The following is a 16,227-nucleotide window of genomic DNA, read 5'->3' as shown; positions in this document are numbered from 1 at the left end:
CAAAGTGAAGAAAAAGTTTTCCCATCTTTTTAATGCTATATTGTGGCATAGCAAATACACAGTGTTACTAATAACATCAAGAGTGGTTCAGAAAGCAGTGAATTTACCTTCATGTACTTATTTACATGTATTTCCTTATTGGGATGTGTCCTGTATGGTCATGTCAATCAGACCAACACAGGGATGAACGGCAAGCCAGGCTGCAGTGTGATGGGTTGTTCGTGTGACAGTTGACTGAATCTTGACTTATTTTATCCATCAAATTTTGCTTGGACTAAGTATTGAGATCATCACACATGAAAAATGGCGAATCTTAGACTTAAACACATTAAAAAAACAAAAACAAAACATGACTTCAAATTGAGGCGGCCGTATTTACCTCGAGGGGAAGATAAAAGTATCACATGCACTGGTTCTATTTTTGATTTATAAAACACTGGCACCTTTAAATGTGTCCTATTGTTTCAAATCATCACTGGAGCCAAACAGCGCCACCAGCTGATCTTCATACTGGGAGATGTTTCTCTTCATGATGTCAATGCAGGGACCCAGCAAACGCTCAAAAGCCTGGATGTCAATTACTGGAAGGAAAAAAAAACACATTTTAAATCATGTCACAGACATTTTCTTATTTTTGTTTTACATGGTACATATGTGTCAGGCTGATGCATCATTCTTCCAAGTCATATTTGGAAAAAGTACGATTTCACAGAACTCAAACCGTCACACACTGTGAAAACTCACTGTTTCCACAGGCATTGAGTATTAAGTAAATAGCAGCCAGGCGCTGCTAAGCACAGCTTATCAGCGCAAGTGCCTCATACAATCTTGCTCAAGCCCTGTGGCTTGTGTTTTCAGCCACAGGGCTTGAGCACCTTGCAGTCACTCAGTTGACCATGAACTTGTCTGTATACCAAAGTATTGTAAAGTTGCTGTGATGGGACCTTAAGAGAGGTGTGCATAAATAAATGCCTGCTAAACTCAATTAATTGAAGTAACATTACCAGCATCTATGGGCATTTAATGTACCTAAACATTTGGTTTCTCCCACAGCGTAAACTGTTGCTGCACGAGGTTTGTTGGTGACCAGCGCCAGCTCCCCAAAGTACTGCCCTCTAGAGCAGCGAGCCACCTCCACTTCAGCGTTATCCTGCTGGCCCGCCTTTGTCTGCAACAAAGAAACCTGTCAGGCATTACATACATCTGAGACATACAGTAAAACTTAACGCAAATATTAAAAAATTAACAGATAAAACAGGATTAATTAAGAGGCTTGGCAATATTAGTGTGCTTACTTTGCTTTTAATCATAATCTTCACTTCTCCTGTTTCCACAATGTAGAAACAATCTGCTTTATCACCCTGCAAAAAGAAAAAGCAGCAGAAAAGACTGAGTTTAACTAAAGTGTTCTTAATATAAAAACAACCAAAGATAAAGCAGGCCTATACCTGTGTAATTATGCGGTCTCCATCTTTGAATGCTCGAGCTCCCAGAACATCAACAATCTTCATTCTCTCAGAAACCTAAAACAAAACAGGTGAAATAAACTTAGAATAAAAGTTGGCTATGTTCTTATATCCTGTTGTCTTTTTTTTAAATGCGGTCTGTGCGTCGGCAAACCTCAAGAGATTTCAGAAGAGGAACACATTCAATGAAGGCCTCGTACATCCTCCTCTTCTTCGCGTTATTTTTCACAATCAGTCTGTGAAATGTGGCTCGATCCTGAAAGGGAAGCAACAATAGAACAGCCTGTTTCACGCACTCTGTCACACACAGCATGATGCAAAGGACGATGAAGGTCATCTTCTTCTGTCAGACTCACCAGGCCCCACAGGGCGCCGTCCTGCGTCGCCACGATTGTGGCGGCTCGAGGCGTGTTGTACATGAGAGCCAGCTCTCCAAAACTGCCCTTGTTGTCATACTTTCCAACACAAATGCTCACGCCGTCCTTCTGTACAAAAATATCGTACACACCTCTGGAAGTGATTGGACAGAGAGAGAAAGAGAGGGAGCAGATGTGAATGGGGAGTCCTCTTTACATACTAGTTAATTATGGAGTTCCACAGGGTTCTGCACTAGGACCAATTCTGTTTACATTATGCATATAGTATACATTAGGTACTATCATTAGAAGGCATAGCATACATGTTGTATAATCAGGCCCCATCTTATCTTAAAGACCTCATAGTACCATATCACACCTTAGAGTGCTTCATTCTCAGACTGTTGACTTAATTGTGGTTCCTATGATATTTAAAAGACGAATGGGAGGCAGAGGCTTCAGCTTTGCACTCCTCTTCTGTGAAACCAGTTCCCAATTTGGATTCAGGATTAATCTAATTATTACTAATTTGTGGCTCTCTTCCACAGTGTTTCTTATCCTCTCTTCCTCCCCTCACCCCCAACTGGTGGCTGCCTGTCCCTGAGCCTGGTTCTGCCAGAGTTTTGCCAGGTGCTTGCTCACAGGTTGTTGTCTAACAGTTATGATTTTGTCTGTAATATTGTAAGTTTTACACCTTATAAAATAAAGTGCTTTCTTGTGACTTGGCATTATAACTTAAATTGATTTGAGCAGGTTTAGTTTAAATACTGAAAAGAAGGTAACCCTTTCTCACTTCTCTATGACGTAGAAGTTGTCCCCATCATCTCCTTGGTCTATGATGTGATCCTGAGGTTTGACCAACACTTCAAACATGGCGTCTAAAACCTCAGAGAACTGCTCCTGGAGGAAAACCAAGCGAGACAGGTTTCTTTTTATGAAAAAAAAAATGAAGAATGCATATTTAAAAAGGCATTGGAAGCAGATATACAAAATATATAAAAATATTTTTAAAAAGTGGAGCTTAAGCTTAAATTGAAGAATACTTCAGAGAGCATGGTAAAGGGCAGGCACAGCGTAGGACGTGAAGCGAGGTTATAGAGAGCTAAAGCCAAACTTGATTTGAAAGAACTGAAAGCTGCAGTAGACTTTTGCATTATTTTAAAATAAAGTCCCTTTGTCACCTACAGAAAGGCAGTAAAAAGACATTAAAACGTGAGTGCTGTGGTCTGCAGCACTTTCTGGTCTTGCAGGCATTGTTCCTGCAGGTCTCTGTCTGTGATCATCACAAGGGGGACCACGTCTTCTTTTAAAACCTGATTTAAGCTGCTGTACCTGCTCTAATGTCTTGAACAGTAAAATGTCTCTGCACGCGTCCTGAAGCCGGTGACGCTGCTCGTCTGTTTTGGGATTCACAACCCGAGGCTCTGTGTCATCATCCTCATCATCATCTGGGTTGTACGCCTCTGCACAAACTACAGCGAGACAAACAAATGAACAAACTGGAGTCATGTAGCCACATTGACTCACTCTGTTCCACTTACTGACCTGCAGTTCTGCGATTGGTTTTTCCAGAGGGGCGCTCTGCAGAGAGAGAGAGAGGTCAGAGCGTTACACTGAGTGTTTTTAAAGCCCGGGCTTAGCACACTTCACTGTAACAGCTCCAGAAGTGATCGTAACAGTGTTAGTAGTGTGATACTCACTAACGGGGACCGGTTCCTCCTCTTCCTCCTCCTCCTCCTCTTCCTCATGTTTGTTGGGTTCATCTGTGTCTGATTCAAAATTGACTTCTTTCTGCACAGGCTCAGTGCTGGGTATCTTGGCTTGCTGGTCATTTCTTTGGCTCTCCAGAATACGTGTGAAATGCTGCACGGCAAACTCGGCCAAGTTGGGAGGCCTGCGACGAAGCACTTCCACCGTGTATCCCTGCAGCAGTTCTTTCAAACCAGCTGGTATCTCTACAGTGCTCATCATTCAGGTCAGGAGCTTTAATGGAGGAAAAAAAAAAGTCTATAAGAGCTTCTTTTCCATTAACCTCAGTTTACGATGGCAGGAATAACAAAACGCAGCATCAGCATGTGATAAACACACTTTCTGTCTGAAGCATCATTACTGGAGCATAGTGACTCCACCTCCTCCTCCTCCTCCTTTCCCAGTCTGCCCTGTATTGATTCTTTTATTTAGTACAGCCTGTCGGAAAGTATTGACCAGGCCTTTTCACATCACATGTAATTAAAGGCTGTCGACTGGATCAAGCCTCAGAGCACGATGATCTGGCAAAGAAACAACACACGCAGAGTGATTTTAACGGTTAATCCTGGAAGTCAGGCTGGTGTTCACGTCCAAATGTCTATATTTATATTCATAAATATATAGCACAGTTATGAAGAACGCAGTACTTCGCTGGAAAATAAAATGTAACTATCACAGTACAAAATAACTTCAATGCAAGTGTCCTCACACGCACTGATTAGCCTTTTGTGCTCCTCTGCTCCCCGGGTGATGGGGCTAGGGTGTTTGTGGGGGGGTGGAGGTTGATATCTGATCGTCTGAGGATCTTATGATCTTCTGCTCCTGTCCTCCTTTTACAACACTGACTATTGTATTCTACAAGATACATGATTCCGATCTTCTGATGATCTTATGATCTTCCTCTTCCTGTCCTCCTTTTGTATCATGGCACAAACATATAACCCTGTTATGGTACAAAATGGTTTTGGTAATATGCCTCAAACAAAAGGGAACTTTTTGCATGTATAACTTAAATGGATGAAGGAAGAAGGGAAATTCATATTTAGAGTTACACTGAGTTTATTTTTGGAAAAAAACGCCTGAGGTTTTTATTTTTATTCTAACCTCTTAAAGGGACTCTGCAGCTGTTGAAGACAATAAGGCAAATCATTGTTTACATTTTGATCTGGCACTTTGTGCAGCCATTTCTGACTCAAGGAGTTTCTACTCCAGGAAGAAATACACTTTAAGTTGAGGACCGTGATTGTGGGCGCGCCTGTCGCAAAAAGGTCAAAACTTATTTCAGATGGTGAATCTTACACATAAAGCAGCAGGTACTGCAAAGAAAAACCTTCAATTACTAATTAAGATGATTTATAATACTTTAATATTTTTTTTACTTGTTTACTTTTGTGTCAGTGATTATAAGTAATTTATATTTGTGCTTTGTTTTTGTTCAGCCATGAACATGTAGTTCATGGCTGAACATGTACTTGAAGCAGCACCATGATGTTTGTTAGAGCAAAATTATGAAAAGCAGGGAAACATTTTTCGATCCACTGGAGCCTCCCTGCTTTTGACATTAAGCTTAAACTTTTCTTTGTTAGAAAGTTCACACTTCTGGCTCCATCAGGTGACCCTAAACCCGCCTTTAGTTATTCTGCTGAGGCTGCTCGACCTCTTCTCCCCCCGCCCTCGTGTTTAAATGTTACTGCATGCAACTATTTATTGTATCATTATCTCTTCTAAGAAAACAAAGACAACTTTTAGGTATAAATGAGACAAAAAATGATTCGTATGTATTTATGTATTTTAAGGACATAAAAGTTGCCCCACCCCAGTAGCCCGCCCCACCCCTTTCAGTGAGTGCATACCCTTTTTTTTTTTTAAGCAACCATGTTGCTTTCGTTCCGAAAAATATCTATTAGCACATATAAGACCACTGAGTGGTTATAAAGCTACCCAGAACACTTTAAAAGCAGCAAACCTGAGTATAAATAGAAACAAAAAAAAAAGGACGTTTTTCATTTGACTTCTAACAAATCTGTCCGCACACTGGCAAATGTCTGTTTTCATCCATGACTTTTGATTTTTTAAAATTTGAACTCTAAGGCTATGGTGACCGAAGAAGAGTTACATACGTGTGCACAGCCACACTAACCACAAAAAAAGAAAAAGGGAAAATCAAATCACAATAATTCTAGTCATATTTGTATGTACAAAAATGTCTACTAAGAGTCTAGCAACAATTTGACAATAAGACCCTGGATTATTTTAATCTGAATGCACAAAAGTTGGTTTCCTTTGTCTCTAAAACTCAAAAAACGCAAAATATCAAAACTTTTTGTTTAGGATTATTTGAAATTGATGATATGCTGCCAGCCTGAATGAGGACATGCAGACAGGACGAGTGCAGCTGGAGCTTTTCCATCATCTCCAGCTACAGTAATCATACACTGAACTGTTAAAAACTGGACAAAAAACAGGAGACATGACAGAAAGAAACCAAACAAAAAAACAGCAGGAATTTTTTTCTGTTTATGGATTCTGATTTATTTATTTATTTTTACAGATGATGCCATTCATGTGCTGTTCGATCACAGCCATTATGCCTACTTCTATAATTTCACATTAGTCAGACAGAAAGTGAAGGTTGTGTTATCGATCACTGAGTGAAGCGTGACCATACAGGATGCAGACAGTTCAGAGGCGTGTACTGCTGAGAGCCCGGCACACAAAGCACGAGAGAATGCACCTTTTCCCTGATACGTCCACCAGCTCGCAGACAAAAGGTAAGGCACATGTTCACTTCACTCCGTTTTTTTTAAATATAAAAACTCAATTAAAAAAAATAAGTAAAACAAAAGGAGTGAGAACATTCGACTGAGTGTGTGTGTGTGTGTGTGTTGTGTGTTGGCATGGTTACAGCCAGGCCATCACAACATTTCTGCAATCAACTCTCAGCAGGTCTGAACCATCCTCGTGTTGCACCGTACCAAAATGTTTCAGAAACAATCAAAAAGTTAGAAAATCTTTAAAATCTCTTCAGATTCGTGCGTGCGTTTCCCAGGGATCACAAACGAGGCGACGCCGAGCCTCCGTCACAGGTTTGGTGCCAACCAGTTCAGGAACTTCATTGCGAGCTCAAATCCTAAGAAACAAGCCTGGTAACAAAAAGACGAGAAACAAAAACTGTTTAGTCTACGAAGCGGGGAGGAAGTAAAGCTCACAACAGACACGCAGAAATAATCAGCTGGCTTTTATTTGTGTTGTTTTTATGTGGAACAGTGAGACTCGCTGTGCTTCCCCTGTTGAAATTAACACCAGACGCTTACTGTGTACTTTAAAGTGGTGTCACTTTTTTAGCAGTCATCTGCATGTAAGCCGATACTTGTTGGCAGTGGAAAATGTGAAGGAAGGTGTAAACTTTAACTCTATTTTCATAACTTTTACAACTTTTCCTGCTGATAAGGACCTCCCCAACGGCTATTCATACTACAAGTAATAACTAAACAATTAGAAGACAGAAAAGTTCCTGGTTTTCCATCTTCTAACAGCCCAACAAACATCACAAACAAAATATGAACAATTCGAATCCAGACTTATTTTTCTCCATGTAGGAGATAAAATGTGCCAATTAATCATCTTTAAAGATGCCAGTAGGCAGTTTTTGCAGATTTGCTGTTTTGGAAATGAATACAGTGAATCTGGGCTTTGTTTATGGTCCAAGAGTTAAACTGTAAACTGGATTTAAAACGATGCAGTAGGCTGATATGTAGAAAAATACTGGCAACCACCTCAGCCTCCCAGTGGACACATCTATGCTATCAGTTTCAAAATCCTTCGTCACCTTTTTCTTGAGTTATCACATTCACAGTGTTTTCAGAAAATTTGACCTCTGACCTTGAGATTGAGGTCACTCAGATACAAACTTGTCAGTTTATCACAGTTATCGCATTCACAAACTTGGATGTCCCCCATCAACCTTTTACAGCTGAGGGGTAAAAACCAAATAAATAAGAATTTAAAAAAACAAAACAAAACAAAAACAAACAAACAAACAAACAAACAAACACAGCCCGCATCCTTGAACTAAACAACCAGACTGATGGCAACGTGTTTATGAATGTGTATGAGGAGTGAGGGACTTTGGGTATGCAGCAGATGTGCTTGTGTGCAGTTGTCCTGAAAAACAGGTCACGGCTCCACAGGGAGCCCGAACAGGAAAGGGAGTGACGGAGGAGTTCACCACGATTTACGAAGATCAAACGAGCTGCATGAGAAGCACAAACAGTGGCTGCAGTGAAAACTTCTCATTGCTTTGACTGCTTCAGCTTTTGCTTGCTGTCACTTCGCCTCTCCGAAGGCTGAAGGGCACAAACGGCACAAACAAGAGTAGCACGCACAAACTGGCTGTTCTACATTTTTTTAATCACTTTATTTCTGTTCCAGTGAAATTTATCTCTTTGCATCGATCATGCCTTCCCTCTGAGGTTCTTTGGCGGCAGAGGCGTGATCTTGTCCTATCAGAGCAGCCAAATATGGCCAAACAGTCGTCCCTACACTGTCCCATTGACAAGAAACCCTCAGATGTTATTGTTGTTTTATACGAGTACTGCAGATATGCTTGAGACAAGATTTACTTTATTTGCATAAAATCTCAATTTCTTAAAAATCAAAGTGACTTTTTCATGGCCCATGATGCAAAATGGGTTTGACATCCCTGACTGGCTCCTTAGTGTGGTGGTTTACACATTTGTAAGCCTAGTTAGCGAAAGATCCCCGGTTGGATTGTGGAAGGAGACACAAATGCTTTTGGGGGATGGGGGGGAAAAAATCTGCCAAATCAACCTGCTGCCCCTTCAGAAAATTTGAATGTACCTCAGTGTGGAAAAGAGCTGAAGAATAAGTGAAGCAGACTCACCGCGTTTGCAGGGAAAGCTCGAAGCATGACAGCGTTGAAGCCCTTATACAGAGAGGCCACGCCCTCCTCTCTGATCAGCTCCCGCAGGACATCACGGAAACCGTTGGGATACTTCCCTTCAGGAGCTGAGAGAAACACACTTTATTAACTCAGTCACAGACAATTTTTTAAAAGACAAAGCTGCTTATACAAGGAGAAACTCAGGGAGCAGACAGAGAAACAGGATTCGTCTTCAGTTTTTCTGACTAATGGAAAAATCAGCTTCAAACTTTCCACTGGCTACAAAGCATCCTTTGATTAAGCATGAATTAAAAAGAAAAACAGAAATCACTGAACAGAATTAAAGTGAAGATCATTTTAAAATACAAAAGGTGCAAAAATCTTCAACTATAAATCAGCAGAACTGAAAAATCTGCCCTCTACAATCTGCAACATTAAACCAGGATGGATACCGATCACAAACACCAACCTGTCTGGAAACGAGACTTGAGTACGTCGGGGGGAATAGCAACAGCCCAGTTAAAGATGCCGGCCATCCCTCCTGCAAACAGCACGCTGGGAATACTGAGCTCGTTATGGCTGCGAAGACAAGAGAACAGGTCCAAGCGCTCAGACGGCCTGTTTTATATAAACACACAGCTCCAAATGCTGCAGGGCAGAGCAAATATTAACCTTTTTCCTGCAGGTGTGAGGAGATTCTTCAACCACTCATAAGACATGAAGTACATCCCACTGGCTGGAACATCTGAGTTACGAAACAAACATACACACACAAATACAAAAAAAAAAAAGACAACACACACACACACACACACACACACACACACACACACACACACTGTTTGAACTTCAGAATTTTCCATTTTAACACCCCAAACAACTTAAATATGTATATTTTACCCAATATATATAATTAAGTGGATTAAAGTCATAATGACTTTCATTTAAAGATCAAGTGTTTGAACTTTTCTGATAGCCTGTAAGAGCTGTTTAACTCAGTTTTGACCCCTCAGATGTGGTTTGACCATCACTAGAACAGATCCCAGGGTTTCTTTGAGGGTAGCCCTAGTCAGCCGTTTAGCCCTCACTGACTTCTCATGCATATCCAGTCATTAAGTTTTGGAAGCAGGCCTGAAACATGAGAAGCACACAGTTCAGAATAGAGCAGCCGTCCAAGGGGGAAGACTTTACATGAAGATTAACCTACACATAGAAATGATGGTTTCCATCTTTACACATCACAGACATGACGACAATCAGAATGAGTTTCACTGAACTTGAATACAGAAGTAACTTTAAAAAATTAAAAAAAAAAAGCAGGTTAAGGTAAAAGAATAAAAGGACAGCACAGCATTATGAACCACTTCTGCAGCACAAGTCAAGAAAATAGTTTCTTGTGTTTGCAGATCATTTTTTAAAGCATCAAAATTGATTCAGTCCATAACATGTTTTTTTTTTTAAATTCCACGTCCTCGCGTGCGCTGGTTTGTTCTTCCTCATGAAAACATGGTGCCTGTGTCACTCACGGCGAGACTCAGCTGCTGCTGACAGTTTCGTGTGAGTTAGCAGCTAACGTGGTCTCGAGCTGCTCCACAAGTATCTCATGCACAGTGTCGGCATTCAAACGCGACCCATCTAAACACTGTCGCAGACCAACACCCAGCAGGACAATGCGCTTCACCACACTATAAACAATGCACAACAGAGAGCCCAAATCCTGCAAACCGCCCAGACCACAACCCCATCAAGGATCCGTGGACCGCGCCCAAACAATCCTGACCCACAGATACCCCACCCCTCAACCCACAGGACCCGAAGCATCAAATGCCTACGTCTCAGTGGAAGACACCACGGGACACCCCCACCCCATTGATACTTTTATTTAATTTATTGTGTATTGTAATCATTCTGATACGTTTTTACCTTATTATGCTATAGAATCTTGTTTCTACCAGTACAAAGATCTTGTTTTTTTGCCAAGTGAAAAACTTACCAACTCAAACTGAGAAAATAACAGCAGAATTTTGAGATAATATCCAAAAAGTTTGACTTTGGATCTCCAAAATTGTGTTTTTTTGAGTGGCATCCATATGAACTCTTTACCCAAGAAAAGCTTACATAAAGAAACCCTTGAAGCTCTTTTCTAGCGCTTTCCGTCATGTTTCAGGCTTGCTCTTAGAACAAAATGACTGGATTTGCATCAGAAGTGAGTGAGGGTGATCTCTGCCCATGCAGCTATCCTTAAAATATATATATTTAGCTTTTACTTAACTGGATTTGGATGTATATGTGCTACTAATTTATGCATCTTATGATTGTCCTGATGTCCTTCTTGGCCAGAACGCTCTCCTAAATCTCAAAAGTTTTACTTTTCCTGGTTACATGGCTTCATACCATTCTTCTTATGTTTTCCATTTATGCTTTTTCATCGGCTCTAACAAAGGAATCTCCCAACCTTGGGATAAATAAAGTCAATCTGATCTTACACAGTACTGGGAAGGTGGTTTTAATGTTGTGTGGATGAGTGGATAGACGCACACAGTGTGACAGAACAGCTAAAGCCATTTTGTTCTTGCTGGCAAAGCAAAAACATCCATTTCACTCATTCAATGTCATGTGGTATGAGTTTATCTGATGGTGGTGCTGGTCAATGCAACAATGTGGCAGCAAACACAGCGACATTAACAATGGAGGACTTAAAATAGCTTTAAAAACATCTTGGGAAAGGTTACATGAGCATGTTTGTCAGGCCTCCAAGGGTTTGGTTAGTAAAACTAAATGCAAGCAGAAACTAGGTGAAGACATGACATCAAGTGTTAATGATATTTGATCTACTAACAAAAAAAGAGCAAATAATGGATATTTAAGTAAAGCAGCACCTCTCATGAGGGTCAGAGCGGTGCCTTTGTAGACTCCCCTGATTCCAGCCTCTCTGTACAGCTGTTTGACGCAGTCCATGGGTCCTGCATACTTCAACTCCCCCGTGGAAGCCTGAATCTGCAAACACACGCATAATTTTACACTTACTGAAGATTTGTTCCAAATAATAACTTCTAACCTGTGACAGGAGGAGCTGAAGGAAAAACCAGGTGTGTTTCCACACGTGGAATCAACTACTCAGGTAACAAAGTGAGAGCAATCAGACGCATGTTTAACCTCTGACCTGCAGGAGACATTTGATGCGCTCTCCAGGAGCCATGATGGCTGTGGTGAACACGCCAGACAACATCCCAGCAGCAAACAGCTGTGGATACCTGCAGGAGACAAGAGAACGGGGCGGATATACTCTCAGATATCGACCACAGAGCGTCTGACAGGATCAAGCCAAACTGTCGCCACCCGTGACAAAGCAATCACCTACGTAAGGATATCATCGGGAGTTCTCTGTTGCAGTTTCTTTCCCAGCCCAAACCCAAAGAAACAGACAGCAAACATGGGGGTGACTCCGATTATGGGGGCTGCCATTCCTTTATAGAGTCCTTTAATACCCTGTAAAGGAAGACGAGGAGGAGGAAACATCAGTTTGAGGACTCCAAAACAATATTTTAGTTAATAAATGCCAGAGTTTACATCAGTGTGCATGCTCACCTCTTTGGCTAAAGTTTTTTTAAAACAGTCTATGGTCCCAGCATACAGGAGGCTCTCTCCAGGTTTGGGCTTTGGTTGAGTTTGTAAACGCACCTGAGAGAGAGGGAGAAAAGGATGTGAAGTGTGCGATTTTACAGCACGAGCACGTCCGAGTCCAGAAACCTGCACAAAGTCCTGATAATAACCCCAGTAAAGGTCTTTGGGATGAATATAATCATTGATAAAACTGGATAAACAGGCAAATAACCTGAGGTTTCCATGGAAACATGCTCTTTTCTTTTCTTCTTCACATCATATTCTTCACCTGGCTGTCCCTGCAGCAGTGGCTGCAGTTTGACACTGTGCACTCAGCTGGAACAGCGCCCTCTACTGACAAAGCCCTGCCTAACTTCAAATCTGATTACTTTAGCTATTTAAAAAGGGCCTGATTAGACTTATCCTTCAACTAAAGCCAGTTAACACTAAACGTCACCAAACCCCATGTAACTTAGATGTGCTGGTTTACTATCGTGATGGTAACGGGAGCTGAAATATTAAAATTGCTTTGTTTACTTTAAAAGGAGCCGATGAGGAAGCTGAAAGCTCAGTTGGGTTTTGTTTTAGAAAAAAAGCAGCGGCTCTGGTTTAGCAGCAGGTTTGACCAGTTTTTGAATATGCAAATGTAATCTGCATGAGGAGCTCTGCTGGGTATCACAATCTCAGGACTTGGATTTAACACTGGAGACGGTTTCAGTACCGGTCACTCTATCCTGTATGGGGAAGTCGGGTTGACGCCACCCTGAGAGAAAAAAAAAAACAAAAAACACACACAACAACTCCAGTGTCTCCTGTTTACAAAACCATTCTTAATAAATTACCATGCCATTTATCAAGTGAAACCCTGCCTTTGACCTGCCTTTCCCATTCGTGACTACAGAACAGGGAACATGGACCTCATAGTTGGAAGAGACTTCAGAAGGTTATCGACATATACGTCAGCTTCTGCGCGGTGACGGTATATATAATGATAGGTTTTGCTTTTTAGTGATTGTTTATTTTCATTATAGAAAGAGGTTATGTGAATAAGTCTAATTTGTATATTTGTGGCTCTCCTCGACTGCTTGTCAAAGTATTCTTGGGCAAGAAGCCCGAGTTACCCCCGAGGACTCCATCGGGGTCTGTGTGGGATTGTTTGGTAAAAACACTTGGGACAGGATGGCGCTGTGGTGTGAACTCTTGAACAAGAGGGGGTGTGAGTCTTTTCTATGTGGAGCTTGTGTGTTTTTCTCCCCAAAACATGCATGTTTGGTTACTTGGATACTCTAAACTGCCCATAGGTGTGAATGTGTTACCCCTGCGACAGCCTGTCCCATGTATACCCCCCTTCTCTGCCTGTGACAGCTGGGACCGCCTCCAAGCCAAACATGTGAAGCTACCTGCTGTGACGGCCCCTCGTGAATAAAGGAGCAGCCAAAAATAGCATGTTGGAGTAGAAAGGAACTTCCCTAAAGACCCATTTTACCTGGAAACATGTATTTTATGAAAGAGAGGAGTGTACATCCAAAATATTTACAGCATAACGGAGGACATGCAATGGGTGGAATTTTTCTTCTACATACTTTACATACAGGCTGTTTCCACTGAATTTAAATGCAAGTTTGGGGCAGTTTGAGATTTTTCATTCAGATCAGAATCTGAATGTTAGATATGTACGCATTACTTTTTTCGATTTTAACTAACAATCCATTTTGTAATGTAATGCACTCACATTTATATAGCGCTTTTCTAGTCTTTAGACTACAAGTCACAGGTTAACATCACCTTGTTCTATACACTTTAAGCACCTTATCTACTTCCCCTCCACGGCCAGTGCAGAATCACTAATTAACCTAACATGCATGTCTTCAGGAGCTGAGCTCTTGGAGGAAATCCACGCTGGCACAAACTCCACACAGCCGGGCTTCAGACCCAGCACCTTCACCTACTGTGAGGTGACAGCAATACCGCTGCAAGAACCACTTATCCAATTAAAGGGTGCAAGAGTGTTTCTGCAGCTCAGAGATGACCTTTGACCCACTTTCAGGCTGTGAAGTGACTCAGCTCACCTGGAAGGATGGAGGTGGGCTGTCACTGATTTATGGAGACGTTCACGGTTCACACGCGCACAAAGGAATGCACATACACCGTAAAGAGATACACACCCCAGCTATCATAGGGGAGGAGGCAGCTACCCTCTCGACATCAGCCCATCATAGGAGCTAAAGCTTAATTTATGACATTTTCAAGCCTTGTTTGGTGTTTTTTGTACTGTCATGAATTTTCCACATTTTCATGCTAGCTTAGACCTGTAAGTCTGAGGTGTAGCACTTGGTTTTTTCCACTTTTGAATAGCTTCAACAGATCATGAAGTAGTGACACTTTTAAGTGTTGTGAGTAACAAAAACCCCATTATTTAGCCACAGTGTGCAGACAAGGAATCACAACAAGAAGCAAAACACCAGATGCAGATGTGTGATTTATCAGCAGTATTGATCTGATCTTGAGTGTCTGACGCAGTGACAGCTCTCCTGCATGTATCCAGGTGAGCTGAGTCACTTCACAGCCTGAAAGTGGGTCAAAGGTAATCTCTGAGCTGCAGAAACACTCACACTGAACTCACGGTTGTGTTTCACTAACACCCCCGAGGCCTGCACAAAGTGTCCCATACACCTCACACCCTTGCTGTGAGTCTAATAGATGCGGCACAGTGGCAAATAAACCCACGCAGCTGTTTACTGTTTACTTTGATCGTGTCCAGTGGGTGTCCGGCGAAGACCAGGCAAACCCCTCCAAAGCCTCCAGCGAAGAAGTTCTTCAGCGGGCTGATCGGCTGCGGCTGCTTGGACATGTTTACAGTCTGCAGGGAGGAAAGCGGAATGAATGAAGTGCAGAGGAAACACAGAGGTGCCGGAGCCAGCCGCGAACACCTCACCTGCTCGGTCTTTCCTCGGGGAGAGAAACGGATATCTGCGAGAGCTGAAGCCGCTCCGGTCTGCTGGACCTTTGACCCACTTTACCCGGACCGACCTGACTGCAACACCGCTGCACTCCTGTGCGTTTCTGTTTGCTGTCCGGCGGAAATGTTGAGCATTCTTCTTCTACTGGTTTTTATCAGACTGACTAGTCGATGCAAACAAGTACTCCTGCCCTCTGCCGTCCATTATTCAAGCTCCTGACATCTTTGTAACACGTTAAAGAAATAATTGTCAGAAAATGGCTTTTAAAAAGTGTTTAGTGAATCTTCTGACAAAATTTGAGTGTAATGTTTGCTATTTATTACTTAAAATGTATTTTAAATGTACAATTTATTTCGGTTTTTCACACTGATGATGTAAAAGTCTCAAAAACTCATGCATCAAATGATACACTTGCCGTGTATTTGAGACGTGTTGGAGTCTCAAATATGATAAATGTGTTTTCTAAGAGCATGTGCACTCACCTGCCACTTCATTAGGTACAAGTGTTCAGATGCTCCTTAATTCAACTATTAGCTAATCAGCTAATCACATGGCTGCAACTCAGTCCATTTATGCCTGTGGGCATGATCAAAATGACCTGCTGAAGTTCAAACAGAGCGTGAGAATGGGGAAGAAACAGAGTGTGGCCTGAAAAAGAGAAAGTGAGTGTCTGACCTCTTTTGGTGCAAATGCCACATTGATGCGAGAGGTGGGAGGAGAATGGATAGACAGCTTTGAGCTGATAGGAAGGCAACAGTAACTCAAATGACCACTCGTTACAACTAAGGGATGTAAAAGACCAGCTCTCGCTCTCTTTTCTTCCACAGCATGTCTTTTGTTCTGTCTTACTTAGTTACCTCACCACCAACTGGCCTGCAATTCACACAGGCTCACCGAAACTGGACAATAGAAGATTGGAAAAATGTCTAATGAGTCTAATGAGTTTTGATTTCTGCTGCAACATTCAGATGGTTGGGTCAGAATATAATGAAAGCATGAAAGGTGTAACAGTGTAGGGGGGATATTTTCTTTGCACATTTTGGATCCCTTTGTGCCAACTGAGCATCGTTTAAACACCACAGCCTGGCTGGGTATTGTTACTGACCATATCCATCCTTCTGTCACCACAGTGTGCCCATCATCCAGTGGCTGCTTCTAGCAGGATCATCATGCCGCAAAGCTAAAATCAT

At 41.9% G+C, this 16,227-nt stretch overlaps 1 protein-coding gene across 2 annotated transcripts; it reads right to left on the bottom strand.

The window, feature by feature from the left end:
• Positions 1-13: 13 nt before the first annotated feature.
• LOC100711277 (mitochondrial carnitine/acylcarnitine carrier protein) lies at positions 14-15,238 on the bottom strand. Of its 2 annotated transcripts, XM_019358889.2 has the most exons (17): positions 15,013-15,238; positions 14,824-14,937; positions 12,063-12,155; positions 11,836-11,963; positions 11,638-11,728; positions 11,354-11,471; positions 9,141-9,219; positions 3,523-3,782; positions 3,368-3,403; positions 3,155-3,294; positions 2,616-2,722; positions 1,823-1,976; positions 1,621-1,722; positions 1,449-1,523; positions 1,296-1,361; positions 1,030-1,168; positions 14-581 (listed from the first exon to the last, which is right to left on the bottom strand). In XM_019358889.2, exons 2-17 carry the CDS (start codon positions 14,926-14,928, stop codon positions 457-459), a joined length of 1,818 nt encoding a protein of 605 aa, XP_019214434.1. In that variant the 5' UTR covers positions 14,929-14,937; positions 15,013-15,238; the 3' UTR covers positions 14-456. The 2 variants fall into 2 exon arrangements, with proteins under 2 accessions (XP_019214434.1, XP_003441473.1); XM_003441425.5 differs by lacking the exons at positions 14-581; positions 1,030-1,168; positions 1,296-1,361; ... (5 more) ...; positions 3,368-3,403; positions 3,523-3,782 and adding exons at positions 6,078-6,714; positions 8,475-8,599; positions 8,944-9,053 and having other exon boundaries at positions 9,147-9,219; positions 15,013-15,174.
• Between the last annotated feature and the right edge of the window lie 989 nt (positions 15,239-16,227).

The sequence above is a fragment of the Oreochromis niloticus genome, linkage group LG5 (assembly GCF_001858045.2).
Source record: "Oreochromis niloticus isolate F11D_XX linkage group LG5, O_niloticus_UMD_NMBU, whole genome shotgun sequence".
Taxonomy (NCBI): Eukaryota; Metazoa; Chordata; class Actinopteri; order Cichliformes; family Cichlidae; genus Oreochromis; species Oreochromis niloticus.
Note: the sequence above shows the minus strand (reverse complement) of the source record. Positions and strands in the feature narration are given on the sequence as shown.

Bases quoted from the DNA above. Each gene is read 5' to 3' on its own strand.
- LOC100711277 (XM_019358889.2), bottom strand. From the start codon at position 14,928: ATGTCCAAGCAGCCGCAGCCGATCAGCCCGCTGAAGAACTTCTTCGCT. The intron at 3,783-9,140 runs ATTTGCTCTGCC...AATGATGAGCAC, and splicing joins CCTGCAGGAAAAAGGTTAAT to TGTAGAGATACCAGCTGGTT. The intron at 1,169-1,295 runs GTAAGCACACTA...TCTTTGTTGCAG, and splicing joins AGATTATGATTAAAAGCAAA to ACAAAGGCGGGCCAGCAGGA.